Below are 26,828 nucleotides of genomic sequence, written 5' to 3' on the forward strand. Positions count from 1 at the left end.
AATAGTTGTTATTCGGAACTCTCATGTCTGGGTTTTTCCGATGTTTGAGCACACGCGTTAGGTACAAACAAAAGCTGACTAGCATATTTTAAAAGAGAGTGAATCAATAATTTCTCTTATCGCTGATAGTCAACACCACTTTTCTGCTCAAACGTTCGTTATAGTTGATAAAAAATACCATGATTTAATCATTTTTTCTTTAAATGAACTAATCTCGATCGTGTTTAATTTTATTAGATTTGTTATGTGTAATTATCAATGATAATAATAATATTATATAACAACAAAATACTTGAATTTTGACATTTCCTAAAAGAAACACTACTGTCGTTTAAATACGTATTATCCACTACTGAATGGGAAGCAAATCGGATATCGACGTTACTGGTCATTACTGTATTAATGACAATGTTTGTACCTCCCGTGCGCTCAGAAATCGGAAAAACCCACAGCGTGCGAGTTCCGAATTAAATCTATTTACATGCAGTAAATACAATGTTTTTATTTGAATACCTTTGTGATTGTAGATCTTTCATTTGGATAACATTGATTGAAATTAGAAGAAAGGAATACGAGTTCAGACATTTAGACATAATACTGGTTTGATTACGTGTTTAATGCATATTTGTGAATATCCCGGAGAGAAGCGTAGAAGTCTACTAATAAGGAAAAAACAAACACTTAATACTATGAACAATAAATCATATTATCAATATGCTATTTATATAAAATAATTTACAATAAAACCTAGAAATACCACCTATACAAGGTAAACTGATTGTCTCAATGCTTTATACTCGAGAAAATTCTACCTAATGCTGGAAATTAACACATGCGCAAACTATAATGGAACTAGTTTCGTGAATTTAATATATGCCTACCATGTGTGTTTAAAATCCTTTACAGATTAATAAAGCGTTAGAAATTATTGCCAATTTAAGCATGTTGCAGTATTTTTGGGTAAAATTGTGCATTGTCTTAGAGTGTATATTTGTGAAAAACATGATCATTGAAAGCAATAGTTTGTATTACCTGCTTTGATTTTTTCTTAATTTTAATGTTTATTTATGAATACTATAAATTATGCATTTTGTACAACAATACGGCGATACCATACACATTATTTAGGACACAGTTACACATTTAGACGTTCTAATCTTTGAAAATTCATACGTTTGAAATAACTACAGTACAACCTGTGTTAGTAGCCACCTGTGTTTTCAAACACTTGTCATAAGCAAGCACAATTTTGATTTCCAAAATGACCTTATATAGTGCAAATGCACCTCTATTAAGCAGCCACCTGCACTAATTGTTCAGATCTGCTGCTTCCCATAGATGGCTGCTTAATACAGGTTCAACGGTTTTTGTAATTTTACTTCATTATTTGTTGATATGTCGATATTTGTATTGTCTTCTATTTATGAAATGTAAGGGGGTGAAACTCAAGCTGCCTGGCAGTATAGCACTCTAATAATCCAAAACTCATAAGAATGAACATTAAATCGATTACATATGGTTTATAATGAGATTCTTTTTCGGCGGCAAAAGAAAGATGCGTTCACATATTTCGACATAATGCTATTTCTTTAACAAATAAAAACATCAAATGTAAGAGAAGATGCTTAAACTGTCATAATATTGCCCTTCATATAATAAAGTGACAGTGCAGCATATTCGTTTTAATGAATCCAGAACACAACAATTATGAAATTGCATAAAATAATCAAGGGAGAAACATTCATCATCACTAGAAAGTATTAAATAGTACCAATTATATCATTTTCGCGCAATCAATCTGAAATTGGATCAACAATAAGACTAAACCGGTTGTGGTTATTTTATTATGGCGTTGTCGTATTTATATTGTTTAAATTTGAATAAAATAACATTACCATTGAGAACAGTAATGCATGATTTTTTACTCAAAAGCAACATTAAGGTGCTATGATTGCTAACATTCACTGCGTAGCGGTTTCCGGTTTAGAAAAGAAAACTCTGTGTTTTTGGACAAGTCGAAATTTTGAAATGTATTTCTTAAGCCTAAATCAACTAACCAACGTTATATAAACTGCACTATCAAAGGCGGCGTTCGAAAAACAATCTTTACAGGGTCAAACCCACAACATATATTATTAGTTTTGGAGAATAAATTCCACATATTTTAAATTTCGCCCTAAGCCTGGATTTTATAACCATATACATATTTATTTAAAAAAAAATCATGAAAAATTCATTTAACATTTGAAAACGTCTTCAAATGTATTTAAATATTTGCTAGGTCGAACTGTATCAATGTACAAAGTTTCAAACCGTAATCGTCGACAGATAATTAATAATTAATTACGAGAATTAAGTCGCCTTCGCCATAATGGTCGAGGTCGACTTAACTCTGCAAAACTGGATTTCGGCTTCGCCCAACGGTCGCGATAGTATTTATATATATATATATATATATATATATATATATATATATATATATATATATATATATATCAATGCGGCGAAATGTCATGTACAACAACCATAACCATACATTTCTTTATTAAGAGTAATTGCCCTTTTGTACATTTTCAGGGCTTTATCTCAGATATCATGCAGGAATTCAACATGAAACTTCATAGGTGTATTGATATAAATAAGGAGAAGTGCCATGCTTAAAAAACATAACCCTTCACTTTCTTAAATAAGAGTTAACGCCATTTGTTGTTTTTGTGTGATGGCACTTTTCAGGGCTATAACTCAGATACGATACAACATGTCAACATGAAGCTTCATGTGTGTGTAGAAATCCATGGGAAAATTGCTTTGCACAAGAATAATAAACACAATTTGTTCGCGGGGGATATAAATTCAACGAATTTGCTTGTATATAATCAATTGATGAAAACAGTTCCATCTTTTTTTATAATCAGCAAGTTATAGATACCATGTTGAACAAGTACATCTCCAAACATACCAGTAATTAATTACGCAACATATGACGAACTTATGGTGTGAAGCAGTAAAGAGGAAACAGAATTGCTGTTCTAAATTTAAGCTAAAACAGTTAATAGTAGACGAAGATGGATATAAGCACTATTTTACTTCAAACTTCACGGCATAGCATAAGACTAATGTGGGAAACAAACATTTGAAAAAATCTCTAAAATGTTATTGTTTATTCGTTTAGTAGTCTACTTAATGGACACGGCTAAATTAAATAACATGAACACGGATGTACATTGATTGCTGTAATTGTTTGACTAGTTAAAGGGGCATTTTCATGTTTTGGTAAATTGACAAAATAAAAGATGTTTCAAATTCGCAAATTGTCGTTGTAGTTATATTTGTGGGGAAACAGTAATACTGAACATTTACCATTCTCTAAAATATCAATTATACGCATCTTCTTACGATGTAAAAACCTGAAAATTATAAAGCGTTGCAATGCGAAACTATTTAATAATTTTTAGAGTGCTGTTGTTGTCGTTATATTTTGTGATACAACGAGGACTGCTTATATAAGGTATAAAATACATCACTCATTGTATGAACACGGATGGCCGAGTGGTCAAAGCGATAGACGTTTACTTCAGCGGTCAGTGGTTCAAGCCCAGTTGAGGGTTACTTTGTTCTGTTTTTAATTTTTATTCTTGGTTTTACTGGAGCATTTTAGATCCAATGTTTACATTTATCCAAATAAAGCATTTTAATGACAAACTTCGATACATGTCAAAATCTGTGACAAGACCCCTTTAAGTCTCTTCATGTATACCGTATAACAAAGCTTTATAGTTAAATATTGATATGTATATCACTTCAGTGGATGCATTCATTTACAGTATTAACTGCAAAATAGAGCATGGACCATGTGTATTCATTACACTTTCTTTTAAAATCAGTGTCAGCAACCAAATCGTAAATATCAAGTCTTGTGTACGTAGATCGCACCATTATTTGTTTATGGGTAACATAATTGTTATTTTGATATAGATACGTGCTAATTTACAGTAGCGTCCTTTATGCAAATTATCTAACCAGTTGTTAAATGCTTTGACTGTAGCGAGCGACTTTGTTTGCGAGTTCCACTTTCGTGTTTTGCAATAAATTAAAATAGCGTACTTTTTTTGGTATCGATGTAAGGCATTGTTTCATTATCATTACAGATTTTCGCCGTCGTTTGGTGGAACATTACAATGACACTTCGAGCAATGTGCCTCTTTCAGTATTGGGTCAGAGTCTTGATAAACGTATAACCGATATATATGCAACGCCGAAAATGCACCGTTTTGATATAGCAAGTGATGGGAAACGTGTTAAAAAGGACCAAGTACTGAAATACAAGGAACTCTTTTACACAGACGACACAAAGTCAAATCGACGTGTATACGTACAAGGCGAGCCCGGCAGCGGCAAGTCAACGTTTGCAGCCAAGTTAGTTCATGATTGGTGCGATGAAAATCGGCCTTCAATGGCAGCTCCAAACAAAAATGCATCGTTTGATGACGTGTTAATCATCCAAAATTTCCAGTTCATTTTTTTCCTCTCGTTGGGGGAATCAAGAGGTCAGACCAAAGTAACGCATATGATAAAGCAACAAATCATCGACACGATGTATCCTGATGAAAAACGTGATGTCATGTACACTCTTTTACTCAAAATAATAGAGACGGAAGAATGCCTTGTAATACGTGATGGTCTAGATGAATGGGTGGCTCCTGACGGTAGTAACCTTGCGGAACCTTCTATGGCGGGATTTCCAAAGGACAAGTGCGTGGTTCTTACAACTTCTCGACCATGGAAACTTGCTGATGAGCGTATCAAGAATTCACGGATCGACATCCTCGTAGAGATCGAGGGTATTAGCGATTCATATACATTTAGTGAAAGAGTACTGCGGTGCATACTTGACAAGAGCAAGGATCTTAAGACAACCGCGATGGAAATTAGGAGCTTCATAGAGGAGCGTCGGCTGACCTGGTTATCAAATTCACCGATGTTGTACACACGTGTTATTTGCACGTGGGTGGACACTATGGAGGAGGAGGAACATTTGAACGGATCTTCAATGTGTGCATTGTATACTACTTTTCTTGAAAGCCTGTGTAAGAAGGCGAACGATACAACTGACTTTTTTAACGATTTAAACCCTCCTCATGTGAAGTGTTTTTCAAGAACAAGTTACCTTCGGCCTATCATTTCAAACGTAAATGTCATTTCAAAAGCTGCTTTTCATCTTTTGTATTCTCCTGAAAAGGAAAAGTCTATTGTATTCAACGATCAGGAATTATCAAACTATCTTACACCATCTGAACAAGAGTTTGCTCTCAAAGCGGGACTGATATCAAAACGGAAAACCAACAGAGCTTTAAATTCGTCTATCTCATTTATCCACAAAAGCATGCAGGAATTTCTGACTGCTTATCACATTGCCCACAATGAACATTTGATTAATGACGTCATTTCCGGATATCTGGGTCGTCATTCGGATGCATATCGCGACATATCCCAGGTGTTCATATTCCTATGTGGACTGAGCGTATCGGCTGCCAATACGCTATCTGGCATTATAAATGAACATCATAGTAAACGTAATTATTCATTACATTCACTTGAACACTATGCTTTTCAAAGCACCATAGAGGCAGGATACAGAGAAGCTGTTTCAAATGACCAAACTGGCATTCTCCTCAGACTCAGTCACTTTTATATCGTTGGGAACAACCTAATGGACATGAACAACATATGGAGAGAAAACAAGTCCAATGCCCTGGCTTTGGAAATAAAGGTACACGACGAAACGGATCGTGCTATACATAGTTCATCTACACATAGCGAGCCAACATCGCAGGTTGAATTTGACCTGTCATCGTGCCTCAATCTGAAATATTTGGTACTTAGGGAAAGCGGCATACACATGCAAGGTAATATATACAACAAAACAACATAGTAGGTTTTCGATCAAGTTTTTTTATATCTCAAAAATGAAAAATCTATAAAAAATATAATTGAAATTTATATCAGAGTGTTTAGTTTTGTTATGCTATTAAAATTAATAGTTCATAAAGCTATTCTATACATGCATAATAACGTGCTATAATCGGTATGCATAAAGTGGAAATAATAATAATATCCCGTATCACGTAAATGATGTCAAATGCATTTTCCTGAACTGGATCAATTACTTATTTCTTGGTCTGAGCATTATTTTTTTGGAAATACACACCGTGATTTTGAAACGTTTGATCATAGACACCATTGCGCTTGCATAATGATTCTTTTAGAGATACGTGTTTTTACAACTGTGCAGTCTTTATTGCAATTTGTGCCGTTATCTTAATGTGGTTTTCACAGATTTTAATATGTATCGAAATTTGGTGTTGAATATTTTATTGATTAATGTAAACATTGGATCTAAAAAGCTTCAGTAAAAAAACAAGAATAAAATAAAAGAAAACAATGTCCCTCAGCTGGAATCGAACCACTGACCCATGGAGTAAAAGTCCACTATTAGACCACTCGGCAATTCGTGATCATACAAAGAGTGTTGTATTTTATACTTTATATAAGCAACCCTCGTAGTTTCACAAAACATAACGTTAACTTGCATATTATGGATATTTTAAAACATGGTAAATGTGCATAATTACTGTTTACTCACCAATATCATAACTACAACGAGAAGCGAATCGGATTGTTTTTAATTGTGTCAAATTACCAAAACGTGGCAAGGTCCCTTTAAGATTTAAGAATATATTATTGAAATTGTATGAATTTGATGCCAACATTTCACGTTGCGTGCAGCATTAACGTGTATATGAATGGCTGTTTACATCGCATTTTTGCCAAGAACACAGGCTAAGTAAATAAAGTAATTATGATGGTTTTTTGAGGTGGAAGATTGAAAAGGTTTTCAAGGTGATGGGTCACAGAGTTTGAGCTCCTGTGCTTATTGTAAAATACTCATACAAGGCAGTGGTAAACAAGGATATGTCTACATGAAAATGTTTGGAATAATGTGAACTACACAATGGACTAATTTTCATGTAGAAAAATAAATAAAAAATTAAGTAAAAAGTGAAAGAAACATTTTTCCTTTGTTGGATATAGTGATCTATAAATAAACCTTTTTAGTTAGCTATATCACAAATATTGGACAAATATTGGAGGAGCAATTACTGGATTAGCTGGCGGATTATAGCTGGTGGATAGTTGAAAATAAACTGTTACAGTTAGCTTTTATATTGTGGCAAATTAATTTTACTGTTATCTTTAACCGGTGACTACTTATATACACCTGAAATCAGATTAACACCATATCTGTTCAGATTCACTATGAATGCTAAAGACTCAAAATTGTCAAAATATCAACCAGCAGGAAAAATGGCAGCAAAAGGGAGCGATCAGCCAAAGAGAAATCATTCAGAGGTCAGCAATGACAGCATTAATGATAGCACCTCCATTAAACTGCAGCTTGAAACCATGGAACTCACTTTAACAGGTCTAAGAGAAGAATTGAAACAAATGCTAAAAAAAGATGACATTGAAAATTTGATAACAAATACAGTCTCTAAAATAATTTCTGAAATGGAAAAACGGAATGAAGAATTCCTTACTAAAATTCAACAAAACATTCAAACTGAACTGGAAAACAAACTGCTAAAGATCACAGAACATAGCATTAAGGAAAAAAACCAATGAACTCGCTGACCAAATTAAATGCTTGCAGTTTGAAAATGAAACCCTAAAAGAAAACCAAGCGAAACTATTAAAAGAACACAAAACCGCCCTCGAAAATGTGAATGATAGAATAAACAGCAACACAAGGTTAAGCGAAGAAAACAGCAAAAGGTCCAATCACAATGAGCAGTATTCTAGGAAAAACAATATCAAAGTTATGGATGTAAAAGAGGAACCAAATGAAAGCATTACAACCCTCTCAATAAAGGTAACAACTTTATTCCAAGACCAAAACATCGAAATCAAGCCTGAGCAGATTGTTGCAATCCATCGGATCCCGACTAAAAAAGGACAAATAAGACCAGTTCTTATAAAACTAAGAAATAACGATGACAAGAGCACGGTGATGAGGAAGCGAAAGGAGATGAAGCAATCTGGCCACCGCCTGGTAGATGACGTAACAGCCCTCAATACAGGATTGATGAGCCGCCTACAACTCCACAAGGACATTGAGTCCACCTGTTTTTTTAACGGGTCTGTGTTCGCGAAAACCAAACGGGAAGATCGCATCAAATTTGACTTGTATGACAATATCGACACGGTGATTAAGGAATACAGTGCCAAACGGAAATAAACCCACACTTCTTCAACTGTGTGCGACCACAGCACGGATCGGACCTGCCTCTGCTGATCCGTTGAGCCGCGCATTTTTTCCCTTTATCACTATGTTGTAATGTTGATAACTCCTTTTGTATATTGAAACCTGATTTTAAAACACTTGTTTTGTCACCTCACAAAAATTAATACCATAAATGTTAAACATCAGATGCATTTCTTAGTTAATTGTATACTAAATGTATATAATTACTATATGCGCCCGATACTGTGTCATATTCCTGTCATATATACTACTCACTGTATAATATATCTACATTTATTTATATCTTTAATTTAAAGAATAATCAAATCTGATATGTATATCCTTCTTTGCTTTTATTTTTGTCTTTGCATATATACACCGCAATTTATGACAATGGTAATAATATTATTTTACTACCAAGAATGCGGGAAGCATATTTTTAATGCAATATAAAGCGATATAGATTAATATATACATATATACCCTATCGAGAACAAACTCAATATGTAAGGTGTTTTTTTTCTTTGTCAAACTGAATAAAATGTTAACCTTTTATCCAAAGCCACTCAAACTAAAGAGAATGTTTTGTCTAGCCTTATTCAAGGGCAGTCATCCATGAAACTGCTGTATGCCTGAATGTTTACAATCTATTTATAGAACAGGTTTTTACCACTACTGACCTAATTATTCAATAATGCAGAGAGGAGCTTTCATGTAAACAATATCTTACTAAATTGTGTAAGGATGATGTTGAATTGATGTAATCTTATGTTTTCTGTTATTATAGATCCCCTTTGTATATAATCTAACAACAGTATAACAGGTAATATATAGTACTGTAAATCACCATGAGTTTAACATGTCACATTATAAATCACTCATAAGGTATATATCATTAGCTATTTAGTAATAGTATAAAAGCATCTCTCAACTGTTAAAACAGAAGATGACAATAATTGTACATGTAAATGTTTTTTGTTTTTATTTTGAATACTTTTTTCCAACTCTTTATCTGAAATTGTATAATTATTACTATATGATTTTCAATGATATAATTAACTGAGATATCTTATCCCTACAAATCATCTATGATTTCGTTTTCGCATAGGTGATTGCCATTGGGATTGTGCATTAATGCACAACATATTTAGATCTAACACTGTTATTAATAATGTTCATGCAAATATTTGAATCCTTGGTTATATTATTATTTTTTCTCTTCTTTTTAATATGATTTCAATTTTACTTCATGTAAATGAAATAACATTACCAATACTAAGATAAATATTCCTCAAGGATCATCTATTTGAAAAAATAGGTGATCCATCTTGGGGTTAAACTAATACTGAATGAACACGCATAACCTTTTCAACACAACTTTCATGCCTTTATATGTATTCCTGAATAATCATAACAACAAATCTGGAAATAAAAATATTTTATACAAGTGTAATTGCACTTGCTTAATAATATTGACTTAGAGTGTGGCTAAGGGAGGCTATTATAAATTTGTAATACAAAATCCATATAATCTTTTATTATAAATTTATAACAGACCAAATGTGATTCTTGATAAATTTGTGACATAAAATCCATATAAAGTTTTCTATAATATTACAGAAATATCATCTGTTTATTTATTAGTTATAAGACCCACTATGTAATAAATATCTAATAACTTTGTTTACATTGAATCAAAAGTGTCACTGTTGTGGATGCTCTGAACCTTGATATTTAAACTATTTCATAATTAGAGGATCAGTATTGTACATAGGCACTACTATCTTTATCAGTCTATAGACTTATAGTTTCTTGATAAACATACTATTTAAGAAAGTAAAAGGTACTTTGATATTAACCTTTTAGACTAACCAAAAAATAGCAAACTGACTATATGAGATTTAAGGGCCATAAATGCATATCATAATTTAAGTCAGAACTAGTATTATAATGGGAAAAAAAATAAAAATTGTTTTCTCAGTTCAGGGATAGTAATATAGACGGGTAAAATTTATATTGTACTGTTGCTATATAAATGTTGTGTTTCTTTCTCTATCTTGATATTATTTTATGTTCCTTATACGCGGTTTCTTTCTCTATCTTGACATTATTTTATGTTCCTTATACGCGTTTTCTTTCTCTATCTTGACATTATTTTAATATAGACGGGTAAAATTTATATTGTACTGTTGTTATATAAATGTTGTGTTTCTTTCTCTATCTTGATATTATTTTATGTTCCTTATACGCGGTTTCTTTCTCTATCTTGACATTATTGTATGTTCCTTATACGCGGAGTACCATGCTAATTTGAAACGTATTGTTTATAAACATGAGTATTATGCATAAGCACATAGGCTAACCGCTTATGTTTTGTTCACATGTTTTGTTTTATAGTCGCACTGTATGTGTGTTTTTTTGTATGTTTGTATGATTTCAGAATGTATTGTCTATTTATGTTGTGTATGTGTAGATGTCTTTCCAGTAGAATCTGTGTGCGAACTTCAGCATTTTTGTATTGCCTATTTATTTGTTTTGACAGAGATAAAACGTATTGTGTATTTACTGCAATTGTGTATTGTGTATTGACTGTGGTAATTGATAATGGCTGTTGCTGTCTATGGTATGTTAACAAAAATGTCATCCTTTGTATTGAGAATGGATAATTTAAAGATTGTTTCATACAACTGTCGTGGTCTAAATGATGTTTCAAAAAGAGCTGATGTTTTTAAATATCTAAAAAGTCTAAATGCCCATATATATTGTTTACAGGATTGCCATTTCACTTCTTCGATGGAAAAACAAATTTACTCAAATTGGGATGGTGAATGCTATTTTAGTTTTGGCACTTCTAATTCAAGAGGAGTTTGCATTTTATTTAATAAATGTTTGACAAATCTGAATGTTAAAGTGCACAATCAAGAACAAGATATAAAGGGAAATTTATTAATTCTAGACTTAACAATAGATAACCATAGATTTACTCTGTGCACTCTTTATGGACCAAATACTGATACTCCTTTGTTTTATAGTAAACTTTTTAATATAATAGAGACCATAGGTAATGAGTCTTATATTTTATGTGGAGATTTTAATCTAGTACTTGACGTGAATATTGATTATGCCAACTATAAAACTTTGAATAATAATAAGAAGTCAAGGGAATTGTTATCTAGCTTCTGTAATCAATGATAAAAATCTAATAGACACTTTTAGAGTTATAAACGGGGATACAAAATGTTTCACTTGGCGAAAGCCTAACACTGTCCAACAAGCTAGATTGGACTTTTTTCTAACAACTAATGATTTTAGTCAGTATATTAGGAAATCTGATATACATGCTAGCTACAAATCAGATCACTCCCCTATCACTTTGGAATTTAATTTTAGCAAAATAGAACATGGAAAGGGCCTGTGGAAATTTAATAATTCATTACTTTATGACCTAGAATATATTCAATGTATAAAACAAAAAATTGAAGAAATTAAGCAACAATATGTCTTACCTGTGTATAACATTGAATATCTTAACACTATAGAAAATGATTTAATACAGTTTACTATAAATGATCAACTGTTTTTAGAAACTTTATTAATGGAAATCAGAGGTAAAACCATATCATATTCGAGCTTCAAATCCAAAAAGAGAAAAGAAAGAGAATATTATATTTTAAAAGCAATTGAAGACATTGAAAAACAGTTAACAAATGAAAACATTGAAGAGCTCAATCTTTTGCAACAAGAACTCATAGGCATTCGAAACTTGAAAATGAAAGGCGCTTTCATTAGAGCTAAGGCGAAGTGGATTGATGAAGGCGAAAAACCCTCAAAATATTTTTGTAATTTGGAAGCACAATATGCATCTAATAAAAACATTCCTTTCATTGAAAACGATGAAGGTCAGCGGCTATTTGATAACCCTGGTATTTTAAAAGAAGCTGCCCAATTTTACAAAACATTATATACAAAGTCTGTCTTTAATGACTCTTATAATGTACATGATGACCTTAAAGGAATAAACACAATTAAATTAAACACTGAACAATCTCAATCATTAGAAGGCCTTCTTACACTTAAGGAAATATTAATTACTTTAAAAAATATGAAGCATGACAAAAGCCCAGGATCAGATGGTTTTACAGCAGAATTTTTTAAAGTTTTTTGGAAAGATTTAGGCCACTTTATAGTGAGAAGCCTCAACTATGGTTTTACCTCTGGAACCATGTCAATTACTCAAAAACAAGGTATAATCACATGTATACCTAAAGATAATAAACCCAGACATTTTTTGAAAAACCTAAGGCCATTAACACTTTTAAATGTAGTTTACAAGCTTGCATCTGGGACTATTGCTAACAGATTAAAAACTATCCTTGATACTCTTATTTCTAAAGATCAGACAGGATTTATTAAAGGCAGATATATTGGTGAGAATACCAGACTTTTATATGACATTATGCAATATACAGAAAATAACAATATCCCTGGACTCTTGATGACCATCGACTTTGAAAAGGCGTTCGATACCCTTGAATTTGATTTTATAGAAAAAACATTAGATTATTTTAATTTTGGTACAACATTGAAAAAATGGATTTCACTTTTCCTACATAATACCTTGACGGCAATTCAAATCAATGGATTTTTGTCAGAATTTATAACAATTCAAAGAGGTTGCAGACAAGGAGATCCAATAAGTTCCTATATCTTCATTCTGTGTGCTGAAATTTTGGCAATTAAAATAAGAAATTGTAATGAAATTAAAGGAATAGTGATAGAAAATATTGAATATAAAATTTCTCAGTTTGCTGATGATACATCTCTCTTTCTGGATGGCACAGATGTTTCCCTTAATGCTACCCTCGATCTTTTAAATAACTTTGCCTTATGTTCTGGATTGAAAATCAATTATGACAAAACAAACCTTATATGGATTGGCTCCAAAAAGTTAAGCATACAATCAATAAAAACTAAATATAAACTAGTCTGGGGCACAACAAACTTTAAAGTTTTAGGAACATTATTTGATGTTGATTTAAAGAAAATAATAGAAATAAACTTCACGAGTAAACTGGAAAAGCTGCACAATATCATAAATTTTTGGAAAAGAAGAAATTTAACACCCCTAGGAAAGATAACAGTTGTTAAAACACTACTACTTCCCCTTTTTACACACCTGTTTGTAGCTCTTCCTAGCCCAGGAGAAAAAGTTTTAAAACAAATAAATAGCCTTTTTTTCCAATTTTATATGGGATGGACCAGCAAAAATTAAACAAACTATTGCTATTAAATCATATGATGATGGAGGAGTTGCCATGACTGATATATATGCTTTTGAAAAAACTATGAAAATGACATGGTTAAGGAAAATTGTATCAAGTAATGGAAAATGTTTCCAACTTGTATATTCTATGTTTGATGTGAAGAAAATGTTTAATTTGGGAAAAAAATACATAGAAAAAATTATGATAAGTTTAAAAAATTGTTTTTGGAGAGATGTCCTTACATGTTACATTGAGTATATTAATAAACAAAATGTCAGTAAGTGTGAAGATATCCCTGATATGCCGTTATTTTATAACCACAATTTTAAGATAGGTGGGAATATTATATATAACAAAAAAATGTATGATAGGGGAATTAGATATGTAAGAGATATAATGTGCACTTCTGGAGAATTTTTAAAACAATCTGTATTAGAAACTCTCATTGGCGCTAAAATTAACTTTCTTTTTTATGAAGGTTTAATTAGAACTGTGAATGCATTTATCAGGCTATCAGGACTTCCATTTATTAAAAAGCCAAATATACAATGTGCATTTATATCATTTTACTTGAATAACATTGTATTTGGATATAATCAAAACAAACTTGTCTATAAATGTTTTAGCTATAATACAGATATACCCACTTGCCATTTAAAATGGAATACACTTTTTAATAACGTTGAATGGACAAAAGTGCATGCACTTGTTTTTATTATATCTAAAGACACTTACACTCAGTGGTTCCAGACAAGAATTGTTCACAGAATCCTAGGAACCAAATCTTTGTTATTTAAAATGAACATTGTTCATGACAATTTATGTTCTTTCTGTAAAGAAAATGAAGAAACCCTATTACATATATTCTGGGACTGCATTTTCACAAAGAGAATTGTTAATTATGTTGTAGACTTTTTAAGATCCCATAATGTGCAAAAATGTACTGATATTTCATGTCAAACAATGTTATTTGGTTGTACAAGTATTAACATGACTGATATTAATATTCTTATTCTTGAAATTAAAAAGTATATATTTGTATGCCAGAGAAAGGGTCTATTACCTTCAATAAGGGGGCTGAATAATTATCTTTGCGTAGCATGGGAGATTCAATCTAATACTAAATGTAAAGAAAAGAAACTACTTAACTGGTCAATTGTAAAACTTTTTGTAGATCAATAGAACAGTGTTATTGTAAATTGTGTTGTTTACTTAAAATATTTAATACCATGGTCGTTTGATTAATGTTTTTAATTGTCTGAAGTCAAAACGTTTGATTAAAGCTTATGTTTTTCTGAAGTCCAAACAATTGTTGTTTTTTTTGTTTCATAACATCGCATGTATGTGCCTGTGTATGTGTGAACTGTAGGATTGTGTCTATATAATGGAATGCATGGATTTTATTTACCTCTATTATATTATTCATTTGAATTGTTAAACAACTATATTATATTTATATACTAACAGAATAACATGAAAACTAATGATACACTTTGTAATGTATGGAGGTGAATAAACGCTATAAATTCAAAAAAAAAAAAAAAAAAAAAAAAAAAAAAAATTATGATGGTTTTCAAATAACCATTAGCCGCATACAAACTGCAATTAATGCGCAGGTTTAAATGCTTATGAAAAATAGTTTTAAAAAGTTATTTGAACAAAGCACCACGTACCGGTGTGTCAACATCCATTAACATCGATTTGTAAACCCCATAAAGTCACGTGATCCTGCACCCTGGTACAGCACTATTTGATCCGAAATCCAGAGTTACCTTGTTGTTGTTGATGTCGAATTTCTTTTTTTTTGTTAAAAATTAGGTTTGTGATGTAAAAGAAAACAAATATACACATCGTTCCGGGAGTCATTTAAAACGTCAGTCTTTCCCGATTCTTGCAAAAATAGGACAAAGTGATACAGTTGGGTTTCGTTACTAGCAAGAATATTTTGAAATATGGAGATTCTTATTTTATTTAAGGTAAATTAATGTAAAAATCGTTATTTCTTCATACGAAAAGATTCAAATTTTTAGTTATCAGTGTAGATATATGTTTTACACGCGTAATTAACCGCCATAATAAATGTAATTTCAATATATGATTCAAAATACAATAACATACTCATCTGATTTATTGGGATGTGTCTTGATTAATTTATTTCGGATATAATCAATATATATCTATTTAATAGATATTGTTCGATTAAGAGGTGTCTCTCAGCCTTAAATCAAAGTGTTTTGTGTCATGTTGGGTACGATAAAATCCATATTTGGAGTAATTCTGTGATAAAACTACATAATTCAATCCGTCAGTACGCCCACCTTAAAGTTGGAAATTAAATTGTCTTAGAAGAACTAACACACTTTATTGTTGGTTTTTAGCTCCACTGGCCAAAGGCCAGCGGGGCTTATGTCATGGTCCTGTGTCCGTCATGTGTGCGTGCGTGCGTCCGTGCGTTAACTTTTTCCTTAAACATCTTCTTCTCCGAAACTAATGGTCCAATTCTGATGAAATTTCTCAGGAATGTTCCTGTGGTGAACCTCTTTCAAATTTGTTCAAATCATGCCCCTGGGGTCAAATTTAACTTTGTCCCTGGGGGTCAAAAAATTGAAAATGTAATTATATAAGGCTTATTTTGTGCAAACTTTATAAATCTTCTTGTCAAGAACCATTGGGCCTAGGGCTACCAAACTTGGTATGTAGTGACATCTTATAGTCCTTTACTAAGTTTGTTCAAATTATGCCCCTGGGGTCAAATTTTATCATGTCCCGGGGGGGTCAAAAAATTGAAAATATGCTTATATAAGGCCTATTTTGTGCAAACTTTAAAAATCTTCTTGTCCATAACCGTATGGCGTAGGGCTACCAAATTTGGTATGTAGTGACATCTTATAGTCCTCTACCAAGTTTGTTCAAATCATGCGCCTGGGGTCAAATTTGACCCTGCCCCGGGGGTATAAAAAATTGAAAATTTGCTATATAAGGCCTATTTTGTGCAAACTTTAAAAATCTTCTTGTCCATAACCATTGGGCCTAGGGCTACCAAATTTGCTATGTAGTGACATCTTATAGTTTTCTACCAAGTTTGTTCAAACTATGCCCCGGGGTCAAATTTGAACCTGGCCCGGGGAGTTAAAAAATTGAAAATTTGCTTTTATAAGGCCTATTTTGTGCAAACTTTAAAAATCTTCTTGTCCATAACCATTGGGCTTAGGGCTACCAAATTTTCTATGTAGTGACATCTTATAGTCTTCTACCAAGTTTATTCAAATTATGCCCCTGGGGTCACATTTGACCCTGCCCCGGGGGGGTCAAAAAATTGAACATTTGCTTATATAAGGCCTATTTTGTGAAAACTTTAAAAATCTTCTTGTCCATAACCAATGGGCCAAGAGCTACCAAATTTGGTATATAGTGATATCTTATTGTCCTCTACCAAATTAAGCCCCTGGGGTCAAATTTGACCCTGCCCCGGGGGGTCAAAAAATTGAAAATTTGCTTATATAAGGCATATTTTGTGAAAACTTTAAAAATCTTCTTGTCCATAACCATTGGGCCTCGGGCTACCTAATTTGGTTTGTAGTTACATCTAATAGTCCTTTACCAAGTTTGTTCAAATTATGCCCCTAGAGTCAAATTTGACACCGGCCTGGGGGGTCAAAAAATCGAAAATTTGCTTATATAAGTCCTATTTTGTGCAAATTTTCAAAATCTTCTAGTCCATAACCGTATGGCATAGGGCTACCAAATTTGGTATGTAATGACATCTTATAGTCCTCTACCAAGTTTGTTCAAATTAGGCCCCTGGGATCAAATTTGACCGTTCCCCAGGGTCACACAATTGAACATATGCTTATATTGGGCCCATTTTGTGCAAACTATAAAACATCTTCTTGTCCATAACCATTGGGCCTATTTCTATCAAATTTGGTAGGTAGTGACATCTAATAGTTCTCTACTTAGTTTTTTTCAAATTATGCCCCTGGGAACAAATTTGACCTTGCCCCAGGGGTCACAAAAATGAACATATGCTTAAATAAGGCCTATTTTGTGCAAACTTAAAAAAATCTTCTTGTTCTTAATTATAGAGCCTAGGGCTACTAAATTTCGTATGTTGTGATATCTAATAGTTCTCTACCAAATTTGTTCAAATTATTCCCCAGGGCTCAAATTTGACCCTGTCCCGGGAGGTCACAAAACTGAACATTTGACGTTTACCAGGGGAGATTACTGCGGCCGTGTGGCTGTGACCAACAACAACAACAACATCTTGTAAATATGAGATAAAACCCTGTCATTTAGTGCCATTTTAGATCAGATGGTGACTGCTTTCAAAGGAATTGAAGTAAGAACATGTGTTCTGAATGTTTTTCTTATAAACTGAAAAAGTCGGGATTTATTTAAATATGTCGAAAGTGACCATATATCCGGATAAAAAAAATTCGGATGACATGTTTATTTAATGTCTTTTTTGTAGTGTGTAAACCATTTTAATAATATCTTATTGATTTTAAAACACAACTTCCATGAACATAATTGTTTCCAGAATAGTCAATATATATTACTGCATTGTAAACTTTGTATCCAAGAGGTGTTGGAATTAATGAAGTGCAATGTTCTAAACTATCGTATATGTTGCTTTTTAATAACTAATGATTCATTGTTCCATTTGTCAATTTTTAATCAGGAATTGTGGAGATATGATTGTCAATTGCTCAACGATCCATATAAATTTCTGATCATTTTATAATTTTCTTAATAAAGGTTATGAATTGATCTTAGAAGTCAAATGTATTACCTAATTAAATACATTTATAAATATAAGAAATAATCTTTAGATTATCATAATATTCTCAGGCCTGTTGGTCTAAGGCATGTGTGGGTTGTTAATTATATCTATGCCCCTCTTCGAAGAAGAGGGTGTTTATTGTTTTGCACATGTCGGTCCGTCCGTCGTCCGTATGTCCGTCCACCAGATGGTTTTTGGATGATAACTCAAGAACGCTTAGGCCAAGGATCATGACACTTCAAAGGTACATTGATCATGACTCGCAGATGACCCCTGTTGCTTTTGAGGTCACTAGGTCAAGGTCACGGTGACCCGAAATAGTAAAATGTTTTCCGGATGATAACTCAAGAACGCTTATGCCTATGACCATGAAACTTCATAGGTACATTGATCATGACTCGCAGATGACCCTTATTGATTTTCAGGTCACTAGGTCAAAGGTCAAGGTCACGGTGACCGGAAATAGTTAAATGGTTTCCGGATGATAACTCAAGAACATTTTATGCCTAGGATAATGAAACTTCATAGGTGCATTGATCATGATTCGCAGATTACCTCTTTCGATTCTCAGGTGAAAGGTCGAGGTCACTGTGACCCGAAATAGTAAAATGTTTTCTGGATGATAACTCAAGAACGCTTATTCCTTGGATCATGAAACTTCATAGGTACATGGATCATGACTCGCAGATTACCCCTATTTATTTTCAGGTCACTAGGTCAAAGGTCACGATGACTCAACTTAGAAAAATGGTTTCCGGATTATAACTCAAGAACGCTTACGCCTAGGATCATGAAACTTCATAGTTGCATTTATCATTACTCGCAGATGACCCCTATTGACTTTCAGGTCACTAGGTCAAAGGTCAAGGTCACAGTAACTTCACACAGTAAAATAGTTTCCGGATGAAAACTAAAGAAAGCTTACGCCTAGGATCATGAAACTTCATAGGTGCATTAATCATGACTCACAGATGGACCCCTATTGATTTTCAGGTCACTAGGTCAAAGGTCAAGGTCACAGTACCAAAAAAAGTATTCACTCAATGGCTGCCGCTACAACTGACAGCCCATATGGGGGGCATGCATGTTTTACAAACAACCCTTGTTTGAGATGATCCTTTACAAAGAAAGATGCTACTATTGTATTTGTTATAAATGTGTGAAAGGCTCTAAGAAGGAACCAGAGATTATTAACCCTTTACCAAACACCAACAGGATTTTACGGGTTTATAGCTGACGACTTTATAAATAATTTTGATAAAATGGGAAATTGCTCAAGATGAGCAATTTCTCCTTTTATCACAATTATTTCTACCCTACCTGATTATTTCCTTAATATTCCATTACAATTTAATTGTCATCTGCAACCTTTTTCAAATTGGGAAAGTCCAAAATGTGTCGTTTGGTAAAGGGTTAAGGCATTTAGATTCCTACGGGTCTTGTGAATCTGTTGAAAATGAAATGCGTATATTTGATCTTCAGCATCTAAAAATATGTGAAATAGAAAGAACAACAGTATCTTTTGGAGAGATAAATGTACCTACGTTAAAAGCAATGGGACTGTGCTTCAAAGAAACAATTCCCGGGCTTTTTAGTCTGTTTAGTTAACACGGTAGTAACTTTTTCCATATATAAAAATGCTCACCCTTCCAACTTTAAGCGCCCAGTGGGACGAGGGATAGACAGAGAAAGTCACATGCTTGAGTACATTTCAACCCATGCGCATTGCGCGTTGTTTTCGCATAAAATAACAGTGGAGCGATATAGGGCCATCATGGTCCTCTTGTTTGTGTTAGCAGTTACAGTAACTAGTGCGATATGTTAAAATTACCTCAGTTTACACTAGCGAAGAAACGGAACATTCTTCGAATGAATTGCCTATTTATTAAACATATGAATGACAGTAACTTCTACAAAGTATTGTGAGTGCATGTATAGTGGAAAGGTCGGAACGCAATAACAACGTATCGTTTCAATAACTTAATAGCTGGCTTATTTAAATGTTATTACGAACCAAATAACGTCATTTAAAATGCTTATTGTGAAAAATATCAACGTAAGCAGTGGGCACCTGACCCATTCATAATGACAAGAGACGTTAAAAAAACATGTGCAAAGCCCGACATATTGTTTAAAATACGTCCGTTTTTATCATATGTAAGCTAGCGATGGAACAGGATATAGCATAAATGTGTTTCATATCCGTTACAAATGCACATTCACAGTTACTACTGCATAGTGTAAAAAATACTTAAGTTTCTTATAAGGTGTACACTTTCGATGAAACATGTAATTATATTAATGGTTCCTTCTTGTTAAAAATTTACGCTGGTCCTTTACTACCATTCGTTGATGTTTTGCATCTCTGAAAACGAATGAGCATAATACAATTACGGGCTTTTTTAATTGTTCTGCGTGATCGGTGAGTTGATTCCTATGATTATTGGTATGAAACGGAATCTGGATTATGCCGACCTCCTATTTTAAGAAGTTGATGTGTGTTGGCCAGATTACAATGCGGGATTTTGTAATATCTTTCTTAATCTAGAATCGTACTTGTAATATCGTGTTCTCATTAAGAGCACGAAATCTCGACCGATGTTAATGCGAAAAGAACGAAAACACGATGCGAAACCGTGATATTTCATTTCGCAAATTCGCATTGGGTTTACTTGAGTTCATATCGTATTTAAGCAATATTTTGTCAAACACAATCATTTAACATAATCGTGTGCGCTAAAATATATTCGAGGTATTTAATATGCGATTTGTGAATGCGAACATTAGATGGAAGATCGCAAGATTACGGTTTGTGGTTAATGTAATACGATTCGAGATCGCGAGATACATTGCGAAACATTAATATTTTTGTTGCTGTTGGTTTGCCATTTTAAACTTTTGATAAATAAGGGCGAGATCGCGAAACGAATTTAAGAGAGCGGTCGACTTATTTCAATGCATGATCGTGTTATTCATGTCAAGACCTCTCTAGATAATTACGCATTGTTGCATCGCTCAAAAACCTTCATTTCATTTTATGACCGGTTCTTGTTTTTGTACTCTCGCGTACCAACAGAAGTTATTGAAAGTTAATATATGTTAGGGTGACAGTTAAGGTATTATTCAGCTCACCTTAGTATAACGTGCTCATAGTGAGCTATTGTACTTGCCTTTTGTCCGTCGTTCGTCCTGCGCCGTGCTTCATCCGTCGTCAATATTAAATTGTTCACACTTTTGGACAAAAACTTCATGAATCCTAGTCAACACGTTTGTCTCAAAAATATCTTGGCCGAGTTGGAAACTAGATCACGCGTAGGCAAACATAAGATCATTATGTCAAATTATACAAACGGCTTATAAACACTCTCGAAATCACATTTAAAGTCGAACCTTTATGAATCTTGGTAAGAACATTTGTTGTAATGACGTCTGCATTCTGTTTCCAAATGGTTTGTGTTTGTCGAACGAAAACATGGCCGACCGGGGTTGTACAATTTCATCAATTTGCTATAATTTAAAAATGATACTCTAGAAGTCTCATTTTAGTCTTATTTTTTAAGATACTTGTTTAGAACATTTGTGTTATAGTATCTCTTCCGAGTTAAACAATTGTTTGGTCCCTTTGAAAACATGACCGCCAGGAAGCGATGCGGATTTCCGTATATGGTCATAGTGACACATTGTTAATGCGCTATGAATGCGCTATTAGCAAATCTTATTTTCCAATCTGTATAACACAGTTTCAAAACATGTGTCCCTATGTACTCAAAGTTCATAGTTCAAAATAAAAATGTTCACATTAAAGGGGCCTTCTTCATGTTTTTGTAATGACAAAATTATAAAAATTGTGTCATATTCGCATATGTTCGTTTAAGTTATGATATTTTGAGGTAACAGTAATACTGAACACTGAGTAAAAATGTATATTTTGTTAACTACGTTTATGGCTGCGTGATGCACTTGTTAGGCTTTATATATACGCTGTTATTTTATTACCACGCGATACGAATTTATTCAAATTATTTTTCTATTATAAAGATTTTAACAATTTTTATTTATGTTTCTATATTCTTTATTAGCCAACTATTTTTTTCCGATTCGTTTTTAAAGAGGCCTTTTCACAGATTTTGGCATGTTTTGAAGTTTGAAGTTAAATGCTTTATATTGATAAATGTCAACATTGGATCTAAAAAGCTCCAGTAAAAAATCAAGAATAAAATTAAAAAAGGACAAAAATGTAGACCGCATCAGGGCTCGAACCAGTGACCCCCGGAGTCGTTGGAGCAAAAACCAATAAGACCGCTCGGTCATCCTGCCAAGTATATATGAAAGACGTATTTTATACTTTATATAAGCAATCTTCGTTGTTTCACAAAATTAAACGACAACAGCAGAACTCTCCAAATTATTCAATCGTTTCGCGTTGCAACGATTTATAATTGTCAGGTTTTTAAATCGTCAAAAGATGCATATAATGGATATATTAGACCCTGGTTAATGTTCAGTATTACTGTTTTCCTCACAAATATCATAACTAAAACGAAAATTTGCGAATCTGAAACAACTTTTTTTATTGTTGTCAATTAACCCAAACATGAAAAGATCCCTTTAATAAGAGCACGTTTCTAATTATCAATCGTATCATATCTGGAAGGATTTTACTTGCAATTGCACTTGTAATGTTTCAACTTATAGGAGACGTACTTTTTATGAAGCGTTTTTGATAAAACTGTATGGGTTTCTCCCTAAGATAATGAAATTTATTTGAAAATAGTTTGTGTTGAATAAGTCGTTTTTAAACGCTAATCAACTATTTAAAACATTTTAACAATTTAAAGTTTGTTGAACATGTTTAAAGACGGATATATGAGAAATATTTTTTGTTTAAATAAAAGCATCAAAAGACAAGCATATACTGACAATATGTTATATCCGTCCATGTTATCTACGTAATTATACATTGGCTAATACATAAATACCCAAATAAATGATAGTTAACATCAAAACAAAATCCTGAGCATCAAAAATATTAGAGTAAAAATGTATAAACCGTGTACCACATGTTCTTTAAACGTGATTAACATGTTGAGGATTTGATATCTACGATTTTAGTCGATTACAATGTGATAAGAATCCATGAAAAGTATATTACTTTTTTTAAGTTTCAATATGTATTTATATTCAAATATTATTCATAATTTTGAAGTGCTGATTGCATGTTTAAATTAGACACGTTTTTGCGCAGATTTATTGTGTAACCATCTTTCCAATAATTAATTATAAATCTTTTACTTTTGATATCAGTTGAAATTTTACAATAAATAGGGGTCAAAAGCGTTATAAAGAGTTTGTTAAACATCTATATTGGTGTCACCCTTGGATCATGCTTTTGTATTAAAAACGAATATGTGTTGGATACTTCGTTTTCAAATACTGATCAAACAATTACAAGTATATACACGGGAAGGAAAATGTAATAAGAAATATAAACAACACGCATATAATACTTATGCACCGATTGAAAATGTAAAATTATTAAGTAATACTTTCCAATGTATTGTATTTGTGTATGGCAATAGGTTCAAACGTTTTAAATTTATCAAAATTATTACCCACGTTAACACTTGTTAACGTAGTTAATATTTTAGAAACTGTTATAAATGTAAGTGAATGTTTACAGATTCGTCGAGTTCGGTGTCAACGACACTTCCGGTGTATATTGTACTAAATAGCGCAAATCCAGCCCAGTGTGCATATCCTCTACCAGTGCTGCCTTGCATAGAATACATTGGATTGGAATCTATTACATGTTCGTCTACCTGGCTACGCAGTCTGTTCAGCACATTACTGACACTCGAGCAAAATGCTGTGTGTGTACTGACGGAGGTCAGTTGTCAAGGTACATTTATTGATGCCGCAGATTTATCGAGTTTTAAGAAAACATTAGGATACGGCAGCAATCCTTCTTTTCCAGAGTGCGACGTTCTATGGGAGGTTCTCCATGGTCTCAATATAAAGAGCCTTAGTCTGGATATAAGTATAATAAATTATGCAGACTCGATATCCCAGTCACTTTTATCGCTCACTCATCTGGACACGCTTAGTATTCAAGTGGATTATTACAGTGCCGGTCTGTGGGAGGTTCTCCATGGTCTGAATATAAAGAGCCTGAGTCTGAGTGGTAGGTACAAGTATAAAGGTGTTAACGTAAATTGTGCAGACTCGATGTCCCAGTCACTTTTATCGCTCACTCATCTGGACACGCTTAGTATTAAAGTGGTTGTTGACAGTCCCGGTCTGTGGAAGGCTCTCCATGGTCTGAATATCAAGAGTCTGAGTCTGTGTGTTGAGGACATGTATAGAGCTTTAAACGTAGATTACGCAGACTCGATGTCCCAGTCACTTTTATCGCTCACTCATCTGGACACGCTTAGTATTAAAGTGGATTATTACAGTGCCGGTCTATGGGAGGCTCTCCATGGTCTGAATATAAAGAGCCTGAGTCTGAGTGTTGGGAACATGTATAGAGCTTTAAACGTACATAATGCAGACTCGATGTCCCAGTCACTTTTATCGCTCACTCATCTGGACACGCTTAGTATTAAAGGGGGTGATGACAGTCCCGGTCTGTGGAAGGCTCTCCATGGTCTGAATATCAAGAGTCTGAGTCTGTGTGTTCAGTTTGGTTATTTAAACGTACATAATGCAGATTCGATGTCCCAGTCACTTTCATCGCTCACTCATCTGGACACGCTTAGTATTAAAGTGGTTGTTGACAGTCCCGGTCTGTGGAAGGCTCTCCATGGTCTGCATATCAAGAGTCTGAGTCTGTGTGTTGGGGACATGTATAGAGCTTTAAACGTAAATTACGCAGACTCGATGGCCCAGTCACTTCCATCGCTCACTCATCTGGACACGCTTAGTGTTAAAGTGAATGATTACAGTCCCGGTCTATGGGAGGCTCTCCATGGTCTGAATATAAAGAGCCTGAGTCTGAGTCTTGGGTACATGTATAGAGCTTTAAACGTACATAATGCAGACTCGATATCCCAGTCACTTTTATCGCTCACTCATCTGGACACGCTTAGTATTGAAGTGGATGATGACAGTCCCGGTCTGTGGAAGGCTCTCCATGGTCTGAATATCAAGAGTCTGAGTCTGAGTGGTGGGTACATGTATAGTGGTTTTAGCGTAAATTACGCAGACTCGATGTCCCAGTCACTTTTATCGCTCACTCATCTGGACACGCTTAATGTTAAAGTGGATGATGACAGTCCCGGTCTGTGGAAGGCTCTCCATGGTCTGAATATCAAGAGTCTGGGTCTCAGTGGTGGGTACATGTATAGTGGTTTTAGCGGAAATTACGCAGACTCGATGTCCCAGTCACTTTTATCGCTCACTCATCTGGACACGCTTAGTATTAAAGTGGATTATTACAGTCCCGGTCTATGGGAGGCTCTCCATGGTCTGAATATAAAGAGCCTGAGTCTGAGTGTTGGGGACATGTATAGAGGTTTAAACGTACATAATGCAGACTCGATGTCCCAGTCACTTTTATCGCTCACTCATCTGGACACGCTTAGTATTGAAGTGGATGATGACAGTCCCGGTCTGTGGAAGGCTCTCCATGGTCTGAATATCAAGAGTCTGAGTCTGAGTGGTGGGTACATGTATAGTGGTTTTAGCGTAAATTACGCAGACTCGATGTCCCAGTCACTTTTATCGCTCACTCATCTGGACACGCTTAATGTTAAAGTGGATGATGACAGTCCCGGTCTGTGGAAGGCTCTCCATGCTCTGAATATCAAGAGTCTGAGTCTGAGTGGTGGGTACATGTATAGTGGTTTTAGCGGAAATTACGCAGACTCGATGTCCCAGTCACTTTTATCGCTCACTCATCTGGACACGCTTAGTATTAAAGTGGATTATTACAGTCCCGGTCTATGGGAGGCTCTTCATGGTCTGAATATAAAGAGCCTGAGTCTGAGTGTTGGGAACATGTATAGAGGCTTAAACGTACATAATGCAGACTCGATGTCCCAGTCACTTTTATCGCTCACTCATCTGGACACGCTTAGTATTGAAATGGATGATGACAGTCTCGATCTGTGGGAGGCTCTCCGTGGTCTGAATATCAAGTGTCTGAGTCTGTGTGTTGCGCATGGAGGTTTAAACGTAGATTATGCAGACTCGATGTCCCAGTCACTTTCATCGCTCACTCATCTTGACACGCTTAGTATTAAAGTGGTTGTTGACAGTCCCGGTCTGTGGAAGGCTCTCCATGGTCTGAATATCAAGAATCTGAGTTTGTGTGTTGCGTATGGAGGTTTAAACATAGATTATGCAGACTCTATGTCCCAGTCACTTTAATCGCTTACTCATCTTGACACGCTTAGTATTGAAGTGGATGATGACAGTCCCGGTCTGTGGAAGGCTCTCCATGGTCTGAATATCAAGAGTCTGAGTTTGTGTGTTG

At 34.0% G+C, this 26,828-nt stretch overlaps 1 protein-coding gene across 1 annotated transcript; it reads left to right on the top strand.

The window, feature by feature from the left end:
* The first annotated feature begins 5,585 nt into the window (after positions 1-5,585).
* Positions 5,586-26,722, top strand: LOC127871809 (uncharacterized). The gene is made up of 3 exons (XM_052415056.1): positions 5,586-5,906; positions 24,033-24,251; positions 26,382-26,722. The coding sequence occupies exons 1-3, from the start codon at positions 5,711-5,713 to the stop codon at positions 26,720-26,722; spliced, it is 756 nt and encodes a 251-aa protein (XP_052271016.1). The 5' UTR covers positions 5,586-5,710.
* The last annotated feature ends 106 nt before the right edge of the window (positions 26,723-26,828 follow it).

This window comes from Dreissena polymorpha, chromosome 1 (assembly GCF_020536995.1).
Source record: "Dreissena polymorpha isolate Duluth1 chromosome 1, UMN_Dpol_1.0, whole genome shotgun sequence".
Lineage (NCBI taxonomy): Eukaryota > Metazoa > Mollusca > Bivalvia > Myida > Dreissenidae > Dreissena > Dreissena polymorpha.